At 40.1% G+C, this 17,807-nt stretch overlaps 1 protein-coding gene across 3 annotated transcripts in view; it reads left to right on the top strand.

Moving 5' to 3' along the window:
• Positions 1 to 3,959: 3,959 nt before the first annotated feature.
• Positions 3,960 to 17,807, top strand: part of USP46 (ubiquitin specific peptidase 46) — a 32,687-nt gene continuing 18,839 nt past the window's right edge. The window contains exons 1-4 of one of the 3 annotated variants that reach the window (XM_030449651.1): positions 5,402 to 5,456; positions 13,751 to 13,776; positions 16,551 to 16,631; positions 17,436 to 17,649. In XM_030449651.1, coding sequence (XP_030305511.1) covers positions 5,402 to 5,456; positions 13,751 to 13,776; positions 16,551 to 16,631; positions 17,436 to 17,649 — 376 coding nt within the window. Of the gene's footprint in view, positions 4,393 to 5,401; positions 5,457 to 13,750; positions 13,777 to 16,550; positions 16,632 to 17,435; positions 17,650 to 17,807 lie in introns of those variants that run through there. The other 2 variants (XM_008491826.2, XR_003987517.1) reach the window with 2 other exon arrangements.

The raw sequence follows: 17,807 nt of genomic DNA, 5'->3' as shown, positions 1-17,807 counted from the left end.
GAATAACTTCTCAGATAATGTGAAAATGCCAGGTGAGGGATGCTTTGAAGCTGACTGTCTTAAAAATGGTAATGAGTCCAAAGTTGAGTTTTGGGGATTTCTTTTAGACTAAGAGGTCTCCAGAGAGTGTCCATGTTAAGGATTGATGGGGCTTTTTGACAGACTACAGTTCATTCTTACTACTAAAATTTTTGGGCACCACAGCCTCAGTTCATGGGCTGCAGGGTGGCACTTGGCATTGTACTGAAACAAATTTTTCATGGAAAATCCCTTGTCCTCATACCTGTGTCTACATATTTACCATTCTGCTAATGATATACTGATATTTTTATAGAACATAATTTAATGTGAGCTGCAAACTATAAAAAGTATTTGTAAAATTCTAAACATACATTGCCAGCACTGAAAATATTTCAGTAATGTTTGTAACTGAAAATATTTTGGGTATCTGAATTCTATTTTAATTATTTTTATACAGTCTTCCAACTTATAGAAAACCAGAGTGTTGTTTTAACTGCCTTGTCAATTAAAATGCCCTTTTAATTGCCTGGAAATGTATCCTAAATTTGATTCAATTCCTAACACTTGTTCAGCAAACCTGGTTGATGGTTACCCATTTCTGGACCAGAATTTATTACAAGAAAAACATAAATGAACCCTCTGTGGAATTTTGCAGGATTTCTGGAGAAATGTGATATCCATTTTGTAGCTCAGAACTAGCAGGTATTCTGGGCCCAGCTTTGCTGCTAACTTTCCTCTGTAACTTTGGACAAGTTGCTGAATTTCTGCTGCCAGTTTTCTTGCTTTGTAAAAGAGGCTAACAGTAACTTGACACCAACTAATTTGATGAGTCTGAGCGAATGTTTGCAAAGCATTCTGAGAACGTAGGGTGGGAAATGTTAGGAAAGTCCTAGCCTCTGCTAGCCAGAGGGGATATTTACAATAGGTTATTTTATGTAGTGAAATTAAAATGTTCAAGCATATAACCAGATGAGACCGAGACTGATCTAAAGCAAAATACAGGAGGCATTTTTTGACCTTTCAACAGAAATTATATAAGCAGTCTCAGGTTATAAATACTCCTTTGTTTTCCTTTTCTTTGTCTAACACTCAGAAGAAACAGAGGGTTAGTTGTTTGTTATGAAGAGAGAAGGCAATGCTTCAGAGTGGAAACAATTGTTCACTGTTCTTTATACAGTTCCTATAATGTTTGTAACTAGCATTTATTGCTTTTCTTAGCACTTTTTTATCTTCAAAAAGCTACAGAAATAGTTTCTAGTCCTGAAAATAACAACACCAGAAGAAAACCAAAACACTCACTAGCCCATTTCAAGTATGAACATTTCTTTCCTTTTTCCCTGTTTGATGTGACTGAAGAGAAAAAAACCAAAAGAGTGCTAAGTATTGTTAAACTGGCACATGAACTTGCCTGTTATGTCCTGTTTTTATCATGAATCCTCTGAGGCAAGACAAGAAATTATCCCACCCTTAAATTAAAGTAATTTTATTAGCATTAAGAATAATCACATTGAATTCTTCACAGAATTATGTGTGTGTGTATGTGCATATTTACTAATACGGTTATTTTCAACAGTAGCAATTTCCTTGAACAACAGATAAATGCTTAACTAATAGCAGCTTAATTTTACATTAGAAGGAAAGAGAAGGAAAGAGAAGGAAAGAGAAGGAAAGAGAAGGAAAGAGAAGGAAAGAGAAGAAAAGAGAAGAAAAGAGAAGAAAAGAGAAGAAAAGAGAAGAGAAGAGAAGAGAAGAGAAGAGAAGAGAAGAGAAGAGAAGAGAAGAGAAGAGAAGAGAAACCACCTAAAACCCTACTGTGAAGTCAAGTAATTGGCAAGTATAGAAGTACCACTTACTTTGTCTTACATTTTTTGTTTTCCTATTTTATATGTTTTCTCTGGGGTTCATATTATGGGAATAATGTCCTTGACATTAAAATATATTTGAGTTTTTATTAGTAACCTTTTTTTTTTTTCATTTAAATTTCTAATCACCTATCAAACCCATTCATTTGCTTCATAACTTTTCACTGAAAGTGAGTACAATTCTCTACAGTAAATTAAAATAGATGAAATACAGCAAAGAGTACACAATTAGGCTTCTGGAATAAAAGGGATCTGAGTTCAAGAAACAGATGTGGTGCAGTGCTGTCAGTCTCAAGTGGATACTTAGAAGTGCCCTGGAGACCAATCAAGCATTGATTGCTTCAGAAGTGAGGTTGGGAATGGCCAGTCCCAAAATGGCACCTCGGCTTAACTTCCATTTCCCTTGGGTATTGTCAAGAAAATCTGTGCTATTACGTATAATCCGGTCCTCAGAGTTTAAGCAAATTAAACACTTGGGATCAAACTCACACATAATATAAGACCATGCACTTAATAGAATTATACCAAAGATTATTTTTTCCTGGGTGTTACATTATTTGATGGCTCTTTTATAAAGTGATTAGTGGATTTATGAAGCAGTTTAGTAGCACTGACAACTTCATTCCATAATGTCCGAAGAGCTTTTTCCATCCTGTATTTTCATCTGCAATGATTTAATATAACTAATCCAGCTTACTGAGGAAAGAAATTTCTGTCTCTGTGACAACTCCATTCTGAGTCTTTGCTGAAACTGCCTACAGGATGCCAACTAATGCCAAATTTTATGTTGTTTTTCTAAAGTCCACAATGAGCTGGATTGAGGCCATTTGCCTAAGAGTATTCCCAGAGTCAGAACTAATCTTTATATGCTACTGCTGATGCCAGGTTTTTATTAATAATAATAATAATAATAATAGATCTTGTCTTGAAATTGAAAAAAACAGCCGAACAACAACAACAAAAGCCCCCAGCACAAAACAAAAACCCAAAACCACCAACCAACCAACCAAAACCAACTTGAGAATGTTTTCTGTAAATAAAGCCTGGAGGGCCAGCCTCTTTGACCTGAAATTACTGTATTCTAGCATCATAAAGTAAAAAGCCTAGCTAAGTACAAGTGTGCCATCCTTTCAGGTGCTGCTGGGAGCAGAGGTGCCTGTAGAAATATTAGAAGTTCTCTCTCTTCATTTGATGCATTTCCTCAGTGTAGCAGAGAAAGAATAAACGGGCCTTAAGCTTCTGCTTAGTAAAGAGCAAGATCTGCTAAGAAAAAGAGAATTCTAAGGTGAGGCATTGCCTTAGCTGAGCTCAGATTTGCTGTGTGGCCTCAAGCTATTTTACAACCTTGTGCCTTTTATCATGTGTATAAATTTAATCAGTCATACTGCTCTACCCTGGACGAGGGCGTGGGGCCTGATTTGTGAGTGAAGTGGAACTGAGATGGTGAATTAGCGGTGCTGTGTAAGTGCCCCGTGCTGTAAACCTGTGAGTGAGCACTTTGGCATTCAGATGTGTGGTGTGGACACAGTCCCAGACCAGCATTTGCGAAGGAAAGTGTTGTCTGGGTGAATGGCAATACTAAGCACCTACTTCGGGCAATAAATTAAATTCCAGCCTCCTCTTCTGGGGTTTGCAAGTGCCTGTGCTCCTGTGTACCTCAGATTAGGTGGAGGCAGCGTGTCCCACCGCGCAGCGCTGCTGTCACCGCCACACACCTGTGTCACCCTCTCGGGACTCTACCTTCCTGTCTTTAACCTTGGTGCCTGCCCCTATGACTTCGTGTGCACCGAAACCCGAGTTCTGCAGCCCTGCGGCCCTTCCAGGCCCGGTGACCGAGACAACCTCCGCTTCTGTCGGTGGGCCCGTCCCCGGCTGCCGCTTGCCTCCGGCGGGGCTGCGGGCCGGGCCGCCCCCCGCGCCCCCTCCTCCCCGGCAGCCGTGCCCCCCCCGGCGGTCGCTGCCTCTGACCTTCTCCGCACGGCGCTGTCAGAGCGGATCAGCGGGAGCGGCGCTGCAATGGAGGGGCCAGCGGCAGCCGCCAGGCGAGAAGGAGGAGGAGGAGGGAGAGGAGGAGGAGGAGGAGGAGGAGGAGGAAGGGAGAGATTAGCGCGGTGCCGGCTGGCGCAGAGGCGCGGCTGAGCGCTCCAGCGGGAGCCCGGGGCCTGCCTGCGGACCCTGCGGGAGGCAGAGGCGGAAGGAGTGGAGATGTGGCTGCTCTCCCCGCGCTGATAACGCTGCCAGCCGCTCGCCCAGGGGAGGGAGACAGGAGGGGAGGGCAGCGAGGTCCGTCCTTCCCGCTGCTCGGCGGACCCAAAGGCTGCCCGTGGAGTCCCCTCCTCTTGCTTTTATCCCAGCCCCAGAGCAGAAGCCGCCGCCGCCGCCCCCTCTCCCTTCCTGCGCTCTTCCCACCATGAGCGGGGCTGTTTTCACCTTATAAAGATGGCGGTGTGGGATCGCTACAACCTTTAGACTAATGACTGTCAGAAACATCGCCTCCATCTGTAATATGGTGAGTGCTGGCGGGCAGGCGCGCCGGCGGGGGGCGGGGGCGGCACAGGAGCCCCTCCTGGGGCCGGCGGAGGGGCGGCTGAGGGGGCTTCCCGCAGGGTCGCCAGGCAAAGGAACCGACCACAACCCTGTCCTCGGTGGCGGAGCAGCCGAACAGGCTGCGCCGGGACGTGCCTGGGATGGGGCTGGCCGCCGGAGAGTGGCGATGTCCCGAGGAGTTTTCCCGGAGCAGCCCGGGAGTGGGCCGGAGATGCTGAGCCCATGCCGGGCCCTTCAGAGGGGCGCTGGACCCGTCTGATACGCCTTGCAGACCGAGCCGCAGTCCGCCCTTCCTCCTGCTGCCCTTCCTCCTGCCCTAATAATCCTGCGAAGAGACCCCAGAATTGGGCTCTGAATCCATATTAAATCAGCGAGTCCATTTAACCCTCTCAGATAGGTACCCTGTAGCCAGGAGCTCCTGGGGTTGCACAGAAAAGGAGGATGTTTACATGTCTGGTAGCACTTTTGGATCCTGATGCTATGTACCTTTTTTAGGAAGTCTTGACTTCAGAGCTAATGTCAGGTTTTAGCTTGGACTGCACACTGCCTGGAGAGCTCTTGAATATCTTAGTTTTCTTTAAATCAGACTAGGCAATTAGGAAAGAATAAGGAAACATTAGTATTTTTGTTTATTATGTTCAGACTTTGTCACTTTCCTCCCTAGGAACAGTTGAAAGGACAACCTTCTGCATTGTGTTTGGGTTTATTTTTAATCCTAACAAACTTGGAGCATCTGATTGGGTTTAGATTTTTGAAACTTTTTTTAAGGGGAAAAGAGAGCTCAAACTTTGTCAAAGGTTTAATACAGTGAGGCTGTAATAAACTTGCCAAAGGAATGGGTGTGTGCTAAGCACCCCAGTGCAAACAGAAGATAAGCAAATTTCTGCACATTTTATTGTTTTAGTCTGTATTTACCCCACTTATATCCAGGTTCTTCAAGAGCAGCTACACACAGTTGCCAGCCTCCCTCCATGTGGTGCCCCAGCATGCCTTGTGCTGGTGATGCCACACATACCATTCATCTGCCCACCTCCAGGGTAAGGCAAGGGATGCAGCCCCAGAGGCCTGGCTCCTGCAGGGACAGCAGCAGTGGTCTGGGGGAGGGAGTGCACATTGTGATCCTGCTCCCTTTCCAAATGTCCACACTTCCACTTAAGTGGGCTTGCTCTTTTGCTGCCAGCCAGATGTCCGGGACAACCCATGCATAGTTCTGACTCAGCCTCAGTTCTCCCTTTGAAACACCTGCACTGAAATGCAGAGAGGGAAAGTTGGATTTGGGGCTAAAAATAATTAATGCAAAATCCAGGCTTGGGGTACAATAACTTGAGTGTTCACCTTTCTTCACCAACAGTAAGTAATTTTCTAAGCTTTTAATTGCTGTTAATAATTTCCAGTCCTGTACTGCAAAGAAAGGTTTAGGAAACAGTACAGAACTGAGGAGAAAACCTGGATGCACTTCCCTTCCTTCTGAGGCAGGCTCCAGTTTGCATTGCTGATGAATGGTGGGAATGCCCTCCAGACTCTGTCAGAGAGCACCACATAGAATCATAGAATCATAGGATTGGCTGGGTTGGAAGGGACCTCAGAGATCATTGAGTCCAACCCTTGAACCACCGTTGTGGTTGCTAGACCATGGCACTGAGTGCCACATCCAGTCTCTTTTTAAATATCTCCAGGGACGGAGAATCCACTACTTCAGTCCATTCCAATGCATGAAGGTGAGCTGGAGACTGTTAGGTGGTTGTGAAACTTTAACACTGGCAAAAAGTACTAGGAACTCCATGATTTCTTTTGTGTGCTTTAGACAGACACACTTGTACACTTCTCTCAAAGAAGATTCACTAACTCACAGCAAAACTGATGAGGTTGTTCTAATGGTATGCTGCTCAGCACTCACTGCCTGTATAGCATGCAAAATTAGCACCTGAGAAACAGAGAGACTGAGGGGAAGAACTAGAGCCCCAGGCAGGAAAAGCATACAAGGGCAATTCTAGCCCATGGTTATCAGTACTGTGGCTGCAGGTGAAGTTGTTTCAACAATAATGTTTTAAAGCCAGGCATTCCTTAGGGTCTGTACACTTAGCTTTTAGAGATGTTGTCATGTGCTGGTCACATTTAGTCTTTCCTGGATAGCCCACAGGGACTGGAAGATCTTTTTAGGAAGAAAGGGTGATATTTTCAGAAGGCTACAGGAATTTCGGTCTGTAAAAGAAAAGTAAGTTCTTGGAAGTGCTGGCAACACTGCATTATGGTTCCTCCAAAAATGTGCCTGCTTAGATGAGGTTTGGACTAAAGACTATGTATAGGGAGCTATGACAACTCTCCATAAGAATGGGACTTTGGAAGGCTAGAGGTATATGAAAAGATCTTTTACCTGTACAAAACCTGAGTATTTGTAGTGCTAGTTTGACTTAGGGCATCTGTAGAGATCTGCCAGACAAAGATGTTAATTCCCAGAACTTGTTCCTGCACTATATAACTTAGTGCTTGAAGATCTGAAGACTTAACATTTGTGGACTAAGAAATAGCTGCATAATTCTTAGGTAATATATTTGTTGTAGAGTGCTGCATAATAATATATTTCTAAATTTTCTAACCTGGTTGAACATAGTAATGAAAGAAAAGTTTTGTTCTTCTTTATCTTTTTCCATTCCATTATACTTGAGAGTGTCCACAGAGATTATTTTTTTCTTAGCTTTTGCAAAATAAAGGGATGATGCTGGCTGATTTTCTTGGAGGGAAAGGTCGAGAGGTAAGAGAAGCAGTGGAAGGAATTGGTCCTGAGATATCTGTCCTTTTCAGAATGCAACATAGATAATATTTTCAATGCTAGACCTTTCTTGAACAAGTTTTTTGTGTTTGCTTGTCCAACTTCTTTCATGTCCTAGAGTGGAAAAGTAGCTGAAATTTAGCTGAATGAGTTTAGCTCAAGGGAACTTGGCTAGCTGACATGTTAGGGAAACATGTTTTCTATTTAGTTGGCTGGCTGAGCTCTTGTACCTCAGGTTGTAATTTTGGTCTCCTGAAGATGGTAGAGATTCAGTCTTACCCAGGAATGATCAAAACAAGTGTAGTGAAGCAAAGAAGCCAGGAGCAGTATTTGATTTGCTTGCAAAAGAGACACAGTAGGAGCTAACGAATAAGAAAAAAAAATCTTAGCTGCAGACTTTCCACTTGGCACATTTCTTTGTAGTAAATATTCAAACGCACAATGTCTAGAATTAAACAAAATTTCTCTGTTGTCTTTTACCAGTTTTGCCACCCCTAATTATAATAACAATTGTGCTCTCATTATTATTCATTTATTTGATCAATAACACCAAAAAGCTAAAGCTTGCTCTCTGAGGTGGAGGGGACAAAGGCAATGCAATCAGAGGGATTCTTATGTGAGTGAAGTGACCACTCTCACTGAAAAGGGAGTTGTCATCCCCAAGATGTTTCTCTTACCTGCCTTTCAGACACTGGGAAATCTCATCCAGTGTGTCCCTGCACTAGGTTAACCATGGCAGGAGGTATACAATAGGTAATCACCATTTTTTTATGTAGGACAGGAATGGTACATGTGAAGAAATCTAAGATACTCTGAAGAAACCCTGTTTGAAGGAACACCAACACCCGGTGCCACGTAACCCATGGAGATAGTAGACACAAGGCAGGGGTGTGCATTTATCCCCTAGGATGCTGTAATCCTGTGTCTGTAAGACAACCTGAGGCCTCAAGTACATGATGCTGGTTCAAAGATAGATAGATATGTTGGCTTTTTAAGATTCTTGTTTACTGAGATGCTCTGCAGTGTGTTTCTCTGTTGATGAGGTTTTGGTACAGCCTTGAGTTGTGAGTTAAGTCCGTGCTGCAGCTGTGGCCTAGAGATATTACTGCTCTGTGCAGTGAAGGACATCTAACATCTAACCAGTTCAGAATGTATTGACATCCATGTTTACAGAGATGGCTAATGAGCCCTGTGGACCTTATTTCTCCTAAATACCTTCTGAGAACAGCTATTAACACCCCCCTTTCATAATTTTGTAGTGCTAATTCATAAAACCTGATTTGCACTTCAGAGTGGTCTGTCAGTTTAATAAATAGAACATTCTGAACACATTTAGATCACTTATGATAGAAGGTATCATGTGAGGTAGCTCAGAGTTGCTCCTGGTAGTTGTTGTGTAGGTATCCTTCAGGAAAAGAAGTTGTGACCCTCAGATTAATTTTGTTTTTAATTAACCGGGCTTGCATGTTACCTGTTCTTCTCATAGCCCCTATGAGTTCTATACAATTGGTGTTTGTTCCAAAACAATTGGTGTTTTTCTTCTTGAAAACATCCACACAATTAATGAGGAATTATGTGAAAACCTATGAATGTCACCTTTCATTTTTGAAAATCAAAAAGTTTCTAACTATCCTAGAAAAGAGCTGTAGAGAAAAACATAAAAAACTAGGAGTCTCTACATTCAGGAACAAATAAGAATTAACTGTTGGATTTTTTGTTTGGTTGGTTGTTGGGTTTTTGGTGTGGTTTTGTTTGTTTATACTATGATTTTAGAGAATCATAGCAGGATTTTTTTTTAATATAGGGAACTGGCAGAATGAGGACTCAAGGTGTAGACATAGATTTGGAAAATGCTTGATATAAAAAATCCCAAACAATTGTAATACTGTAAAAGTAGTCAAATTCTGCTTCCTATAGTAAAAGAGTTATTGAGTCACATAATTGATCACTATGACTTTCAACTGATTTACTCATTTGGGGAACCTGCAGTATATATTTCTTTGTGACTTTCAGAACTTCTCATACACAGAGATTAAGTAAGAATCATACATGCCAAGACAGTAAACCAGCTACCTGAAGGCATGTTTGGACAGATAAAGGAAAATAGACTTTTATATTCAAAAAGATTAGTTTTAGGCAGATCAAGCAATGTAGTTAGAAGCACAGTCTCTAGAGCACAAAAATTCAGTAAAATACATAGAAAATACAGAAACAGAAATATGAAAAATAGAGAGAACATGAAGTCTCATTATTGTAATACCTTTCTTAAATAATGAGAAAGTTGAGACTATAGCTGAAAAATGGGTACTGGGCTGAAAAGCAGAAAGTCTGCATTCCATAAAAGACAAACAGAAGTCCACAAAAGATGTTTTTTCTTAGGCAGAGGAGGATATGCAAAGTGAGAAACATCCTAATACATAATTTCCAATGTATAACTTGGGCTAAGACCTGAGGCTTGTCTTGCATGAAGACCTTTTTTATGGTCAAAGTGGTTACCATGCATTTACCAGTTGTTTAGAAGACAAGCACAACAGGGCAATTCCTGAATACAGTCTGTTTTACAGTGTGTTCCTTTCAGATGCATGGAAGTCTTTGGCTTCAAGCTGCTGAATTAGGAACAAGCCAGCAGTTATGCTAAATACCTTGATAAAGGAACTTCTTAATTACAGCTCAGCAGGGCTGAGTGAGTCTGAATTGTGGAAGAGATGGGATTAAAAGCAGACTCTGGACCCTGATTAACTGTGTGTGGTGGGCAAGTGCCATACAGGAGGTAAAGTTCTGATGGGCTTGAAGAGCCACTCTGTGGAGTGTAAATCACAGCCAATCATCAGCTTCTCTTTTCCTGATCTTCCTTTAGTCTCAACAAACTGTTCTTGGCTGGCTGTTTGATAGATACACTTCTGTACATTTATGTATGGTAGGTGCTGTTAACACATAGTCTATGGGTACCTCTGGGGAAGAAATGAGCTTACATCTCCACCAGCAGGACTCCATTATAATCCTGTTCTTGGGTATGCTCTGCCTTTGCAGAGAAGGCTGCTGCTCTGAAGGTTTCAAACCAGCCTTTACTGGATATTGTGTGTTGTGGTTATTTAATTTGATTTCACAATTAATGACCTAATGGTAGTTGCATCTGTCCTAGGACAATAAGGTCTCTAACTGTCCACTGAATTCCATTTGATAAACATTTCTGATGTATGTCTGTCAAACCTGAAGGTTTCCAGTGATGGTGATTACATCATGTCTCTAGGCAGCCTGTCACAATGAATGTCCTTATGACTACAATGTTTCCTAATGTCTCACCCAAATCTATATTACCATAATTTGAGCTTGGTACTCATCTTGTCCATGCTTGGGTTTGAGAACAGACTAGTTCCCTTTTGTAACAAACTATATACTTGGAATTATTCTCATGCCCTCCCTCAGCCTGTTCTATCGTATCAAATACAACCCCATTCAACCCCTTTTTATAGGTAATTTTTCTCTGAAACTGGTTGTTTTCCTTTTTCTGCCTTCTTTTGGATTTTCTCCAGTTATCTGCATCTTTCTTAAAAACCTAGTACCCAAACCTGGACACAGGGTTGGTCTGAAGGTCCAGCCTGAAGTTTTACCAGTATCAACTTACACAGGAAATTTACTTAAAGAACATTGCAGACTCCTGTCTACAATAATTTCATTATATAGTCTACATTTAGGTTTGGGTTTTGTTTTTGTTTTGTTTTTGTTTTTGTTTTTTGTTGTTGTTTGTTTTTTGTTTTGTTTTTGTTTTTTGCTTTTTTTTTTTTTTTTTTTTTTTTTAAATAGCACGGCATGGCTGGTGCTTATTAATTGTATTCTATTTTGTGGTATTTAGACTTTTTTTTTAAGCACTACTACTTTAGTCACTGTTCCCTATTCTGTAAAAGTGAGAATGATTCTCTTCATGTTCATTTGCCTTAGCTGAATTTCATCACTTTTTAGAGCACTCATCTCAAGGGAAAACATTGTCAAAAATTGACTGTCAAAAATAATTTTGAATTCTCAGCCTGTCCTGCAACATACCTGCAGCCTTCATATCTCATCTTCTTTAATGAAGTTTTAATGAAGATATTCTTTCTTATGTCTCCAGGTTATCAAAGAGTACTCCAGCGGGTGCATCTATGATGAAGTCTAGAAGGTGCCTTGCCTTTAGGATGCTCTGAGGCACAGTGTGTGCACTCTGGGTGGCCGAGACAAAAATGTTATTGAAGAAATTATAGTCTGTAAGCAAACCTCAGTCTCTTTTCCATTTCTGAGGCCATCTTAAGGTTATGTGTTCTGAAGAAGGAAACTGGCCAAAAAAAAAATATGTTTTTCCTACTTGTTTCAACAAAAGCCTGAGTGCCACCAATCCAAGAAAAATTAAGCTGGGACTGGAGGCAGACTCATGAAAGCATACTGAGTTGCAGTTTGATAAAGGTTGTTTAATCATGGAAAATTTAAAAGTCAATATTAAAAAGAAACAAACAACCAAACCAAACCAAAAAACTCCACAAGTTATGCATTTAGATACTTGACTTGTAATACTTCACTAGAACCTTGCTTTCAGTACTTTTTTGCTTTGTGCTTTGAGAAAACTTACTTTTTCTTAAGTTTTAAACTCTTTGTCCAAGATTTTAAGAAGCCCAGGATTTCAGGCTTCCCAATTTTTATTAATTTCTTGGCAACCACACAGTAAAGAGCTGAGTTATTTATGGTTTAAGCAATCCTTAGATCTGTGATTAGAGATATTTTAGTGCATCCAGCAAAAAAAATTAAACATCTCCTTTCAAGCTCTTACAGCTCGCCTTTGTGATCAGAAAACTCTTTAAAAAGGCACAAAAAATTATTTAGATACATTGTCTTAAATCACTTTTCCTTCAAAAATACGAGTACAGTGTTTCTTTGGTCAGTCACCATCTTTTTACTGTTTACTATGATCCCCTATGTCTTTTATAGCATCCTCTTGTACCTCTTTTATCTTATGGCAACAGGAACCCAAAGTAGGTCTGCCAGAGGAAGAGTAAAATATTACCTTGCAAAGGAAAAACATGCAAAAACTAACCTGGTTAAATTCATCCTGTGGGACTTACATTTTACAAAGAAACATTTCAGGTTTGGCATGTAATATTAGTGAGTTTGGAAGAAGGCTGGCTCAGCTATTCTTATTGCTCCCCATACCTCTCTGAAAGTGAAGTTTGCCCCTGAGGACAAAGTCCAACAGCAAGGACAGGAGATGTGTCTGTTGGAAGCAGTTCCATGCACATGCATAGTGTGAGAGTGCCTGCTCTTCTCTTACTCTTGATTTCTTAGTGATGGCTCTGGGACTTAAGTTTGGATTTTATTTACAGTTGCTTCCCCTCTTTTGAGTTATTCATCACTGCCATTTGTTGGCCAGGAGTTCTTCCACATCGTTCTTTATTTTCTTTTTCCCTTCCTTCCCATATGCTGTGCCTTCCAAAATACTGAAACTCAGGCTGGCTGGCCCTGAAGCCATTTCTATTTTTATTCTAATTTCTCTTCTACCAGCCCAGACTGTCACCCTTAGTTTGTCTTAAGTCTTCAGTTTCTCCCTTCAGGAAACAACCCTATTTCTAGCACATTGCTCTCACTTTCCCTGAATACTAAGAAAAAAAATCTAGTTCACAGCTGTATGTGATCTGAAGCCCTTTTTCATGGGCCACCATCTTCCTTCATTCATATCCTGTTCTTTATATATTTGTTAAACTTCTGTACTTCTGGTTCAATTTTTATGTATTTCTTTCTAACATTTTTTAGATTTTTTTGTGAAAAAAGTAATTTCTTCTTATCTTCTTTTATAGTTTGGTAGTTATTCATAAGGTTTCTGTTTATTTAATAAATTTTCCATAGGTCATTTATGAAATATCCTACTGTCTTTACTGCACTCATTTACTTTAAATTAAGCACATGCATATTTCTAGATAGTTAGTGCCTTTTTTTTTATGCTCTATCACACTAGAAAGTCCAATCTGATTTGCTGTCTGTTTGCAGTGTTTTTCATATCAGCTTTATTCCATTTTTCATCCTCCATAGAATAATTGTATTTAGGTTATTTTACTACATGTAATTTAATAATCTAATGTTTTATTTTTCCCTGCATTGTTACTTTGTTCACATGCTAAAGTGCAAAGGAGCAGAAGGGTTTTTTTCTTGATCTGTTTCATGTGACGCAAAGCACAAATTAAACTCTTAGCAACATTATCAGAAATTTCAGCTGAGAAGAAAACTGGCAGACTTCTCCATTGGAAGGCCTAGAGCAAAATAACAAGAGGAAAAAAATATAGGTCATATGGCCAGAAGGCTTTTGGAGAGATGCTGTGATAGAAATCTTGGCTTAGCCTGAATTGACCCATGCTTGGCTATGTCCCTAGCTGTTTGTCTTTGCCATTTTATAAGGCCTGACTACTGCTTGCTGAAATAAATGGTAAAACTTCAGAGAAATCAAAGTTCACCAATCCCACAACATACATAGGAGGAGTTTCCACTTTGACCTAGTTCTCATTCTCACAAGATCTTGTCATTTTAGTGGACTCTTGGAAGAACCAGCCAGTCTCCTTTGTTGTCTCTATACCATGATACAAATTTATTTAATAGTCCCAGATCCCAGTTCATTGACCTGTGTGGTCTCTGCTCACTTCAGGCTCTGTGGCTGCACTGCCACTCTTGGAGTTTAATGAAACTATAGCATATTCAGCTGCAATAGGATATTTCTCCTAGCTGAAGGGCAGGACCATTTATAAAACCATAGAATATGGATTGCATTTGAAATGTTTGAGTGAAGTGAAAAAATGTTTGCAGAAGTGAAAAAAATAACTTGCTGGGAATGGGAACAAGCACAATCATGCTTAAAACCGTGTTAAATCTTAAGGGTTGATTTTTGCTGCAGATTACCTTCAATAGACTAGTGTGTTCTCTGTATGTGATATGGTTGGTTTAAACTGAGTTCTAAATAATTTTTAACACATCTCTAATAACATTTTTTTTCCAGTTTAAACTTTGCTTACTTGTCTTGGGTGAACAGTTTCTGGTATACTTTAGCTGGAAAAATTTCCAATCATTTCTGCCATCATGCCTGCTGTTCCTTGAAGAGGTGTCCTATGCAAAACTTGAAATATAAATGCAACATGGCATGGTTTGAGTTTACTAAACACTAAATAATCTGTCTACATTTTTTTTGTCCATGTAAGAAATATATCCTGCTTTGAAATATTGTATCTCCGTGCTTCTTAGCTGTTTTCCTGCTCTTTTTCTATGAATTTAAAAGTACAGGAGACCTTAAAATAAACCAGACTGAGATTGCCTTTGGTATAAGCAGGCACAACTCCTAATGAAGTCCATGAGAGTTATGTCAGGTTACCTAAAGGCTGAACTTACCCTCTGTTTTACTGGGAAACCAGCGTGCAGCTCTTCAGTTTCTATTAGCAGAAGCCAAGGCCTGGTTTTGTAGAGGTAAAGCTCTATGACAAGCTGTTACTAAAACGATGGTGTTTCAACAGCACCTACTTTGGAAATTTCCATGGAATGTATAGCTTTTACATATAGATCAGTTAGTGCTCATCATGGATTTGTTTTGGTTTTCAGTGATAATTTTGTTTGGCAAATCCTGGTTCTTGCTCTTTCTCACAATATTTACAAGACAATTTAAATGCTATAAAGAATTTATCAGACCATCTGGCATCTGAATTCAGAAACTCTGGCCTCAGAGGAAAGACAAATGAGTATCATAGGAGCTGCTAGTGAGCATTGCATTTTTACACTTCCATGCACTAACCTGCAGTTTGTGAGAGGGTTGGAACTAACTTTTTAGAGATATTATTTTTCATTAATTCTGGAGGGACAGTTTTTCTCAGTGTGGAAACCACTTCCAGCAGAACTGGAAAACCACATTTCATTCTTATGGCAGAGACCTTGATTTGAACACTAAAAGTGAAACTGAAGAAAACGTTCCTTTGATCAGAATGCTGTACAATGAGTATCAACATGAAGTTGGTTTTCTTCAGAAGCTGCATTAATCTTCTGTAGGCCTGTTTTTCCTTTATCAGACAAAGTTCAAGAATAACCATGGCTGTTTGCTTCTCTGTTAATACCAGACAGGCAGACCTTGTGTCAGTTTCCTCCCTCTCCCGAAGCTGGATGCTTTGCTGAATATGTGCATCTTTGTCAAGGCTGACCTTCCAAGCAAAGAAACTAATCTTTGTATGGAGCTCAGCACAGTTATAGCACTGTCATCTCAGTTGAAAGGTAGCCAGTAATTGCTTTGTATTGATCATTCCTTTTTCCAAGCTTCTCACTGAGGTACAGCAGAGCTCACTGAGGACGTGTAACACATCACTTGAGCTTTGCATGGAGCCTTGTGCAGGTAATGCACCTCAGTCTGAGAGGGAGTGCCTGGGAAATCACATACACCAGGTCTGGAGGAGCTTTTCTGGAAGATGTTAACTTGAGGGAGCTCTTTTACTTTCAAGTCTTGCAAATTCACAGAGAGCACCTGTGCTGAGTTTCACACCATTGATTCTGTTGACTGCAAGATCACCTTCTTTTGATAAGTTGACATGAAATAATAATCTAATACAGCAAGCAGGGGTGGTGGCAGGTGCAATAAAGAAACAAAAATCAGGCTTTGGGGAGGAAATGGGGAAGGGACACTAGAATTGTTACATTTGAATACCAGTAACTTTGAAAATTTTAGCTGATTAAGTGTCTTAGCAAATAATACAATGAACAGAGCTCAGGAACAAAGGAAATTCCATATTTTTTTTAATGTGTTGGCATGTTTATAAGGGCATTTTGCATGGTTTTATGAAAGTCAACCAACTTATCAAGGATAAGAGTGAAGACATTTGCTTTGGCAGCAATCCAGCTTGCTTGGTTGGTAATCCAAGCTTGTTTTAAAATGTTTATTTTAATATAGCAAATCTACAGGTAACATTCAGAATTATTTGTTGTACTTCACTGACCTGTAGTTATGAAAGTGAGTTTGCTGCTGGAGTCAAGATACAGCTGAAGATAACTTTTCACACCAGGTGATTAAGAGGTGTAACAGTGCTTGGGCTTATGCACCCTTGGATGTTAGATGGGACAAAATGACAGGTATGTTACACTTGCTTTTAATGTTTGTGGTGTTGTTCCTAGAGCCGGGTGCCAGTCCGGAGCCCAAGTATTGTAAAAGGCAGCTGATGAATTAGAAAGGATTCAGAAGAGTTTCAGTAATATTTAGAAAATCTGCCTTACATCTAGGGACTGATTTATCTGAGATAACTTTGCAAAAGAGCAACTTTATTTGAGAATCTTAATATTTTAAATAATTTCTTCCCTTTTTTTTTTTTTTATAGGGCACCAATGCCTCTGCTCTGGAAAAAGACATTGGCCCAGAGCAGTTTCCTATCAATGAACACTACTTTGGTTTGGTCAATGTAAGTACTGTTTTCAGTAGGCAAATCAGACACAGAACTATGGATTTAATGTTACTTGCCCTTTGGTATCTTCTCTTTTTATTTTTTTTTCTCCTCCCCATCCTGTTCTAACGTAGGATTGTCCTTTTTTGACAAAGTGCTGCCCACGTTCATATTTTTAGGCAAAATGGGTTGCAAAACTGTATCAGATATTTGATGATAGCTTCATTACACCCCCAGAGAAAACAGTTTACTGTTCTATGAATTTTTTTTCTTGGGATTAGAACACACATTTCAATAAACTTAAAAACCTATTTTTTAGATGTGAAATGTGAGGGAGAAGTGATGGAACCATGCACACACAGCAGTCTGCATTGGTAACTCTATTAGGAGGAGCCCCTTTATCTGACTCAGTAGAGAATGACTGAGAAACTGTTAATTCACTTGTTTATTCCCATATAAATAAAACAGACATGGTAATTCTTTCCACTGAAAACCATAGTCATTCTGCTACCGAACAGTAAGATAGAGCCCAGCAAGGTATATCAGTATATGGAAACATGCCTAACAAGAGCCACTGCAGTAAATATATCCCTAGCAAGTGAAAACTTTTACTTTATATTCCAGCTAACACCACTGTTATATCCTAGAACACCACTGTTTTTTTCTGTGAAGTGTCAGGGGTGGGTGTGGAAACATATTTCTACAGCAGCTGCATGGCAAAATGGCTGGTATGGGACAGGAGCACAGAAGCCAGAAGTTGAATGAAGCTACACTTTTATTGTGATGCACAGGAATTAAGATTTTTTTAATTTTCCATGGCAGTTTGGGAACACCTGCTACTGTAACTCCGTGCTGCAGGCACTGTATTTTTGCCGGCCCTTTCGGGAAAATGTGTTATCATACAAGGCCCAACAGAAAAAGAAGGAAAATCTCTTGACTTGCCTGGCAGATCTTTTCCACAGTATTGCTACACAGAAGAAGAAAGTTGGTGTTATTCCACCAAAGAAGTTTATATCAAGGTTACGAAAAGAGAATGGTAAGTATAAAACTGGAATCCTCTTAGTCATTCATATATTGATCAGGAAAATATAAATACTACTGAATGGGGTCATATTTGTCAGATATTCAGATCAGGTTAGTAAATCACTTTTAGTACTTTTGAGGGCAGCTGGCAGTGTAGAAACTGTGTCACCT

This window comes from Calypte anna, chromosome 4A (assembly GCF_003957555.1).
Source record: "Calypte anna isolate BGI_N300 chromosome 4A, bCalAnn1_v1.p, whole genome shotgun sequence".
In the NCBI taxonomy this organism is placed as follows: domain Eukaryota; kingdom Metazoa; phylum Chordata; class Aves; order Apodiformes; family Trochilidae; genus Calypte; species Calypte anna.
The sequence above is the reverse complement of the archived record's forward strand: the minus strand, read 5'-3'. Positions and strand labels throughout refer to the sequence as shown.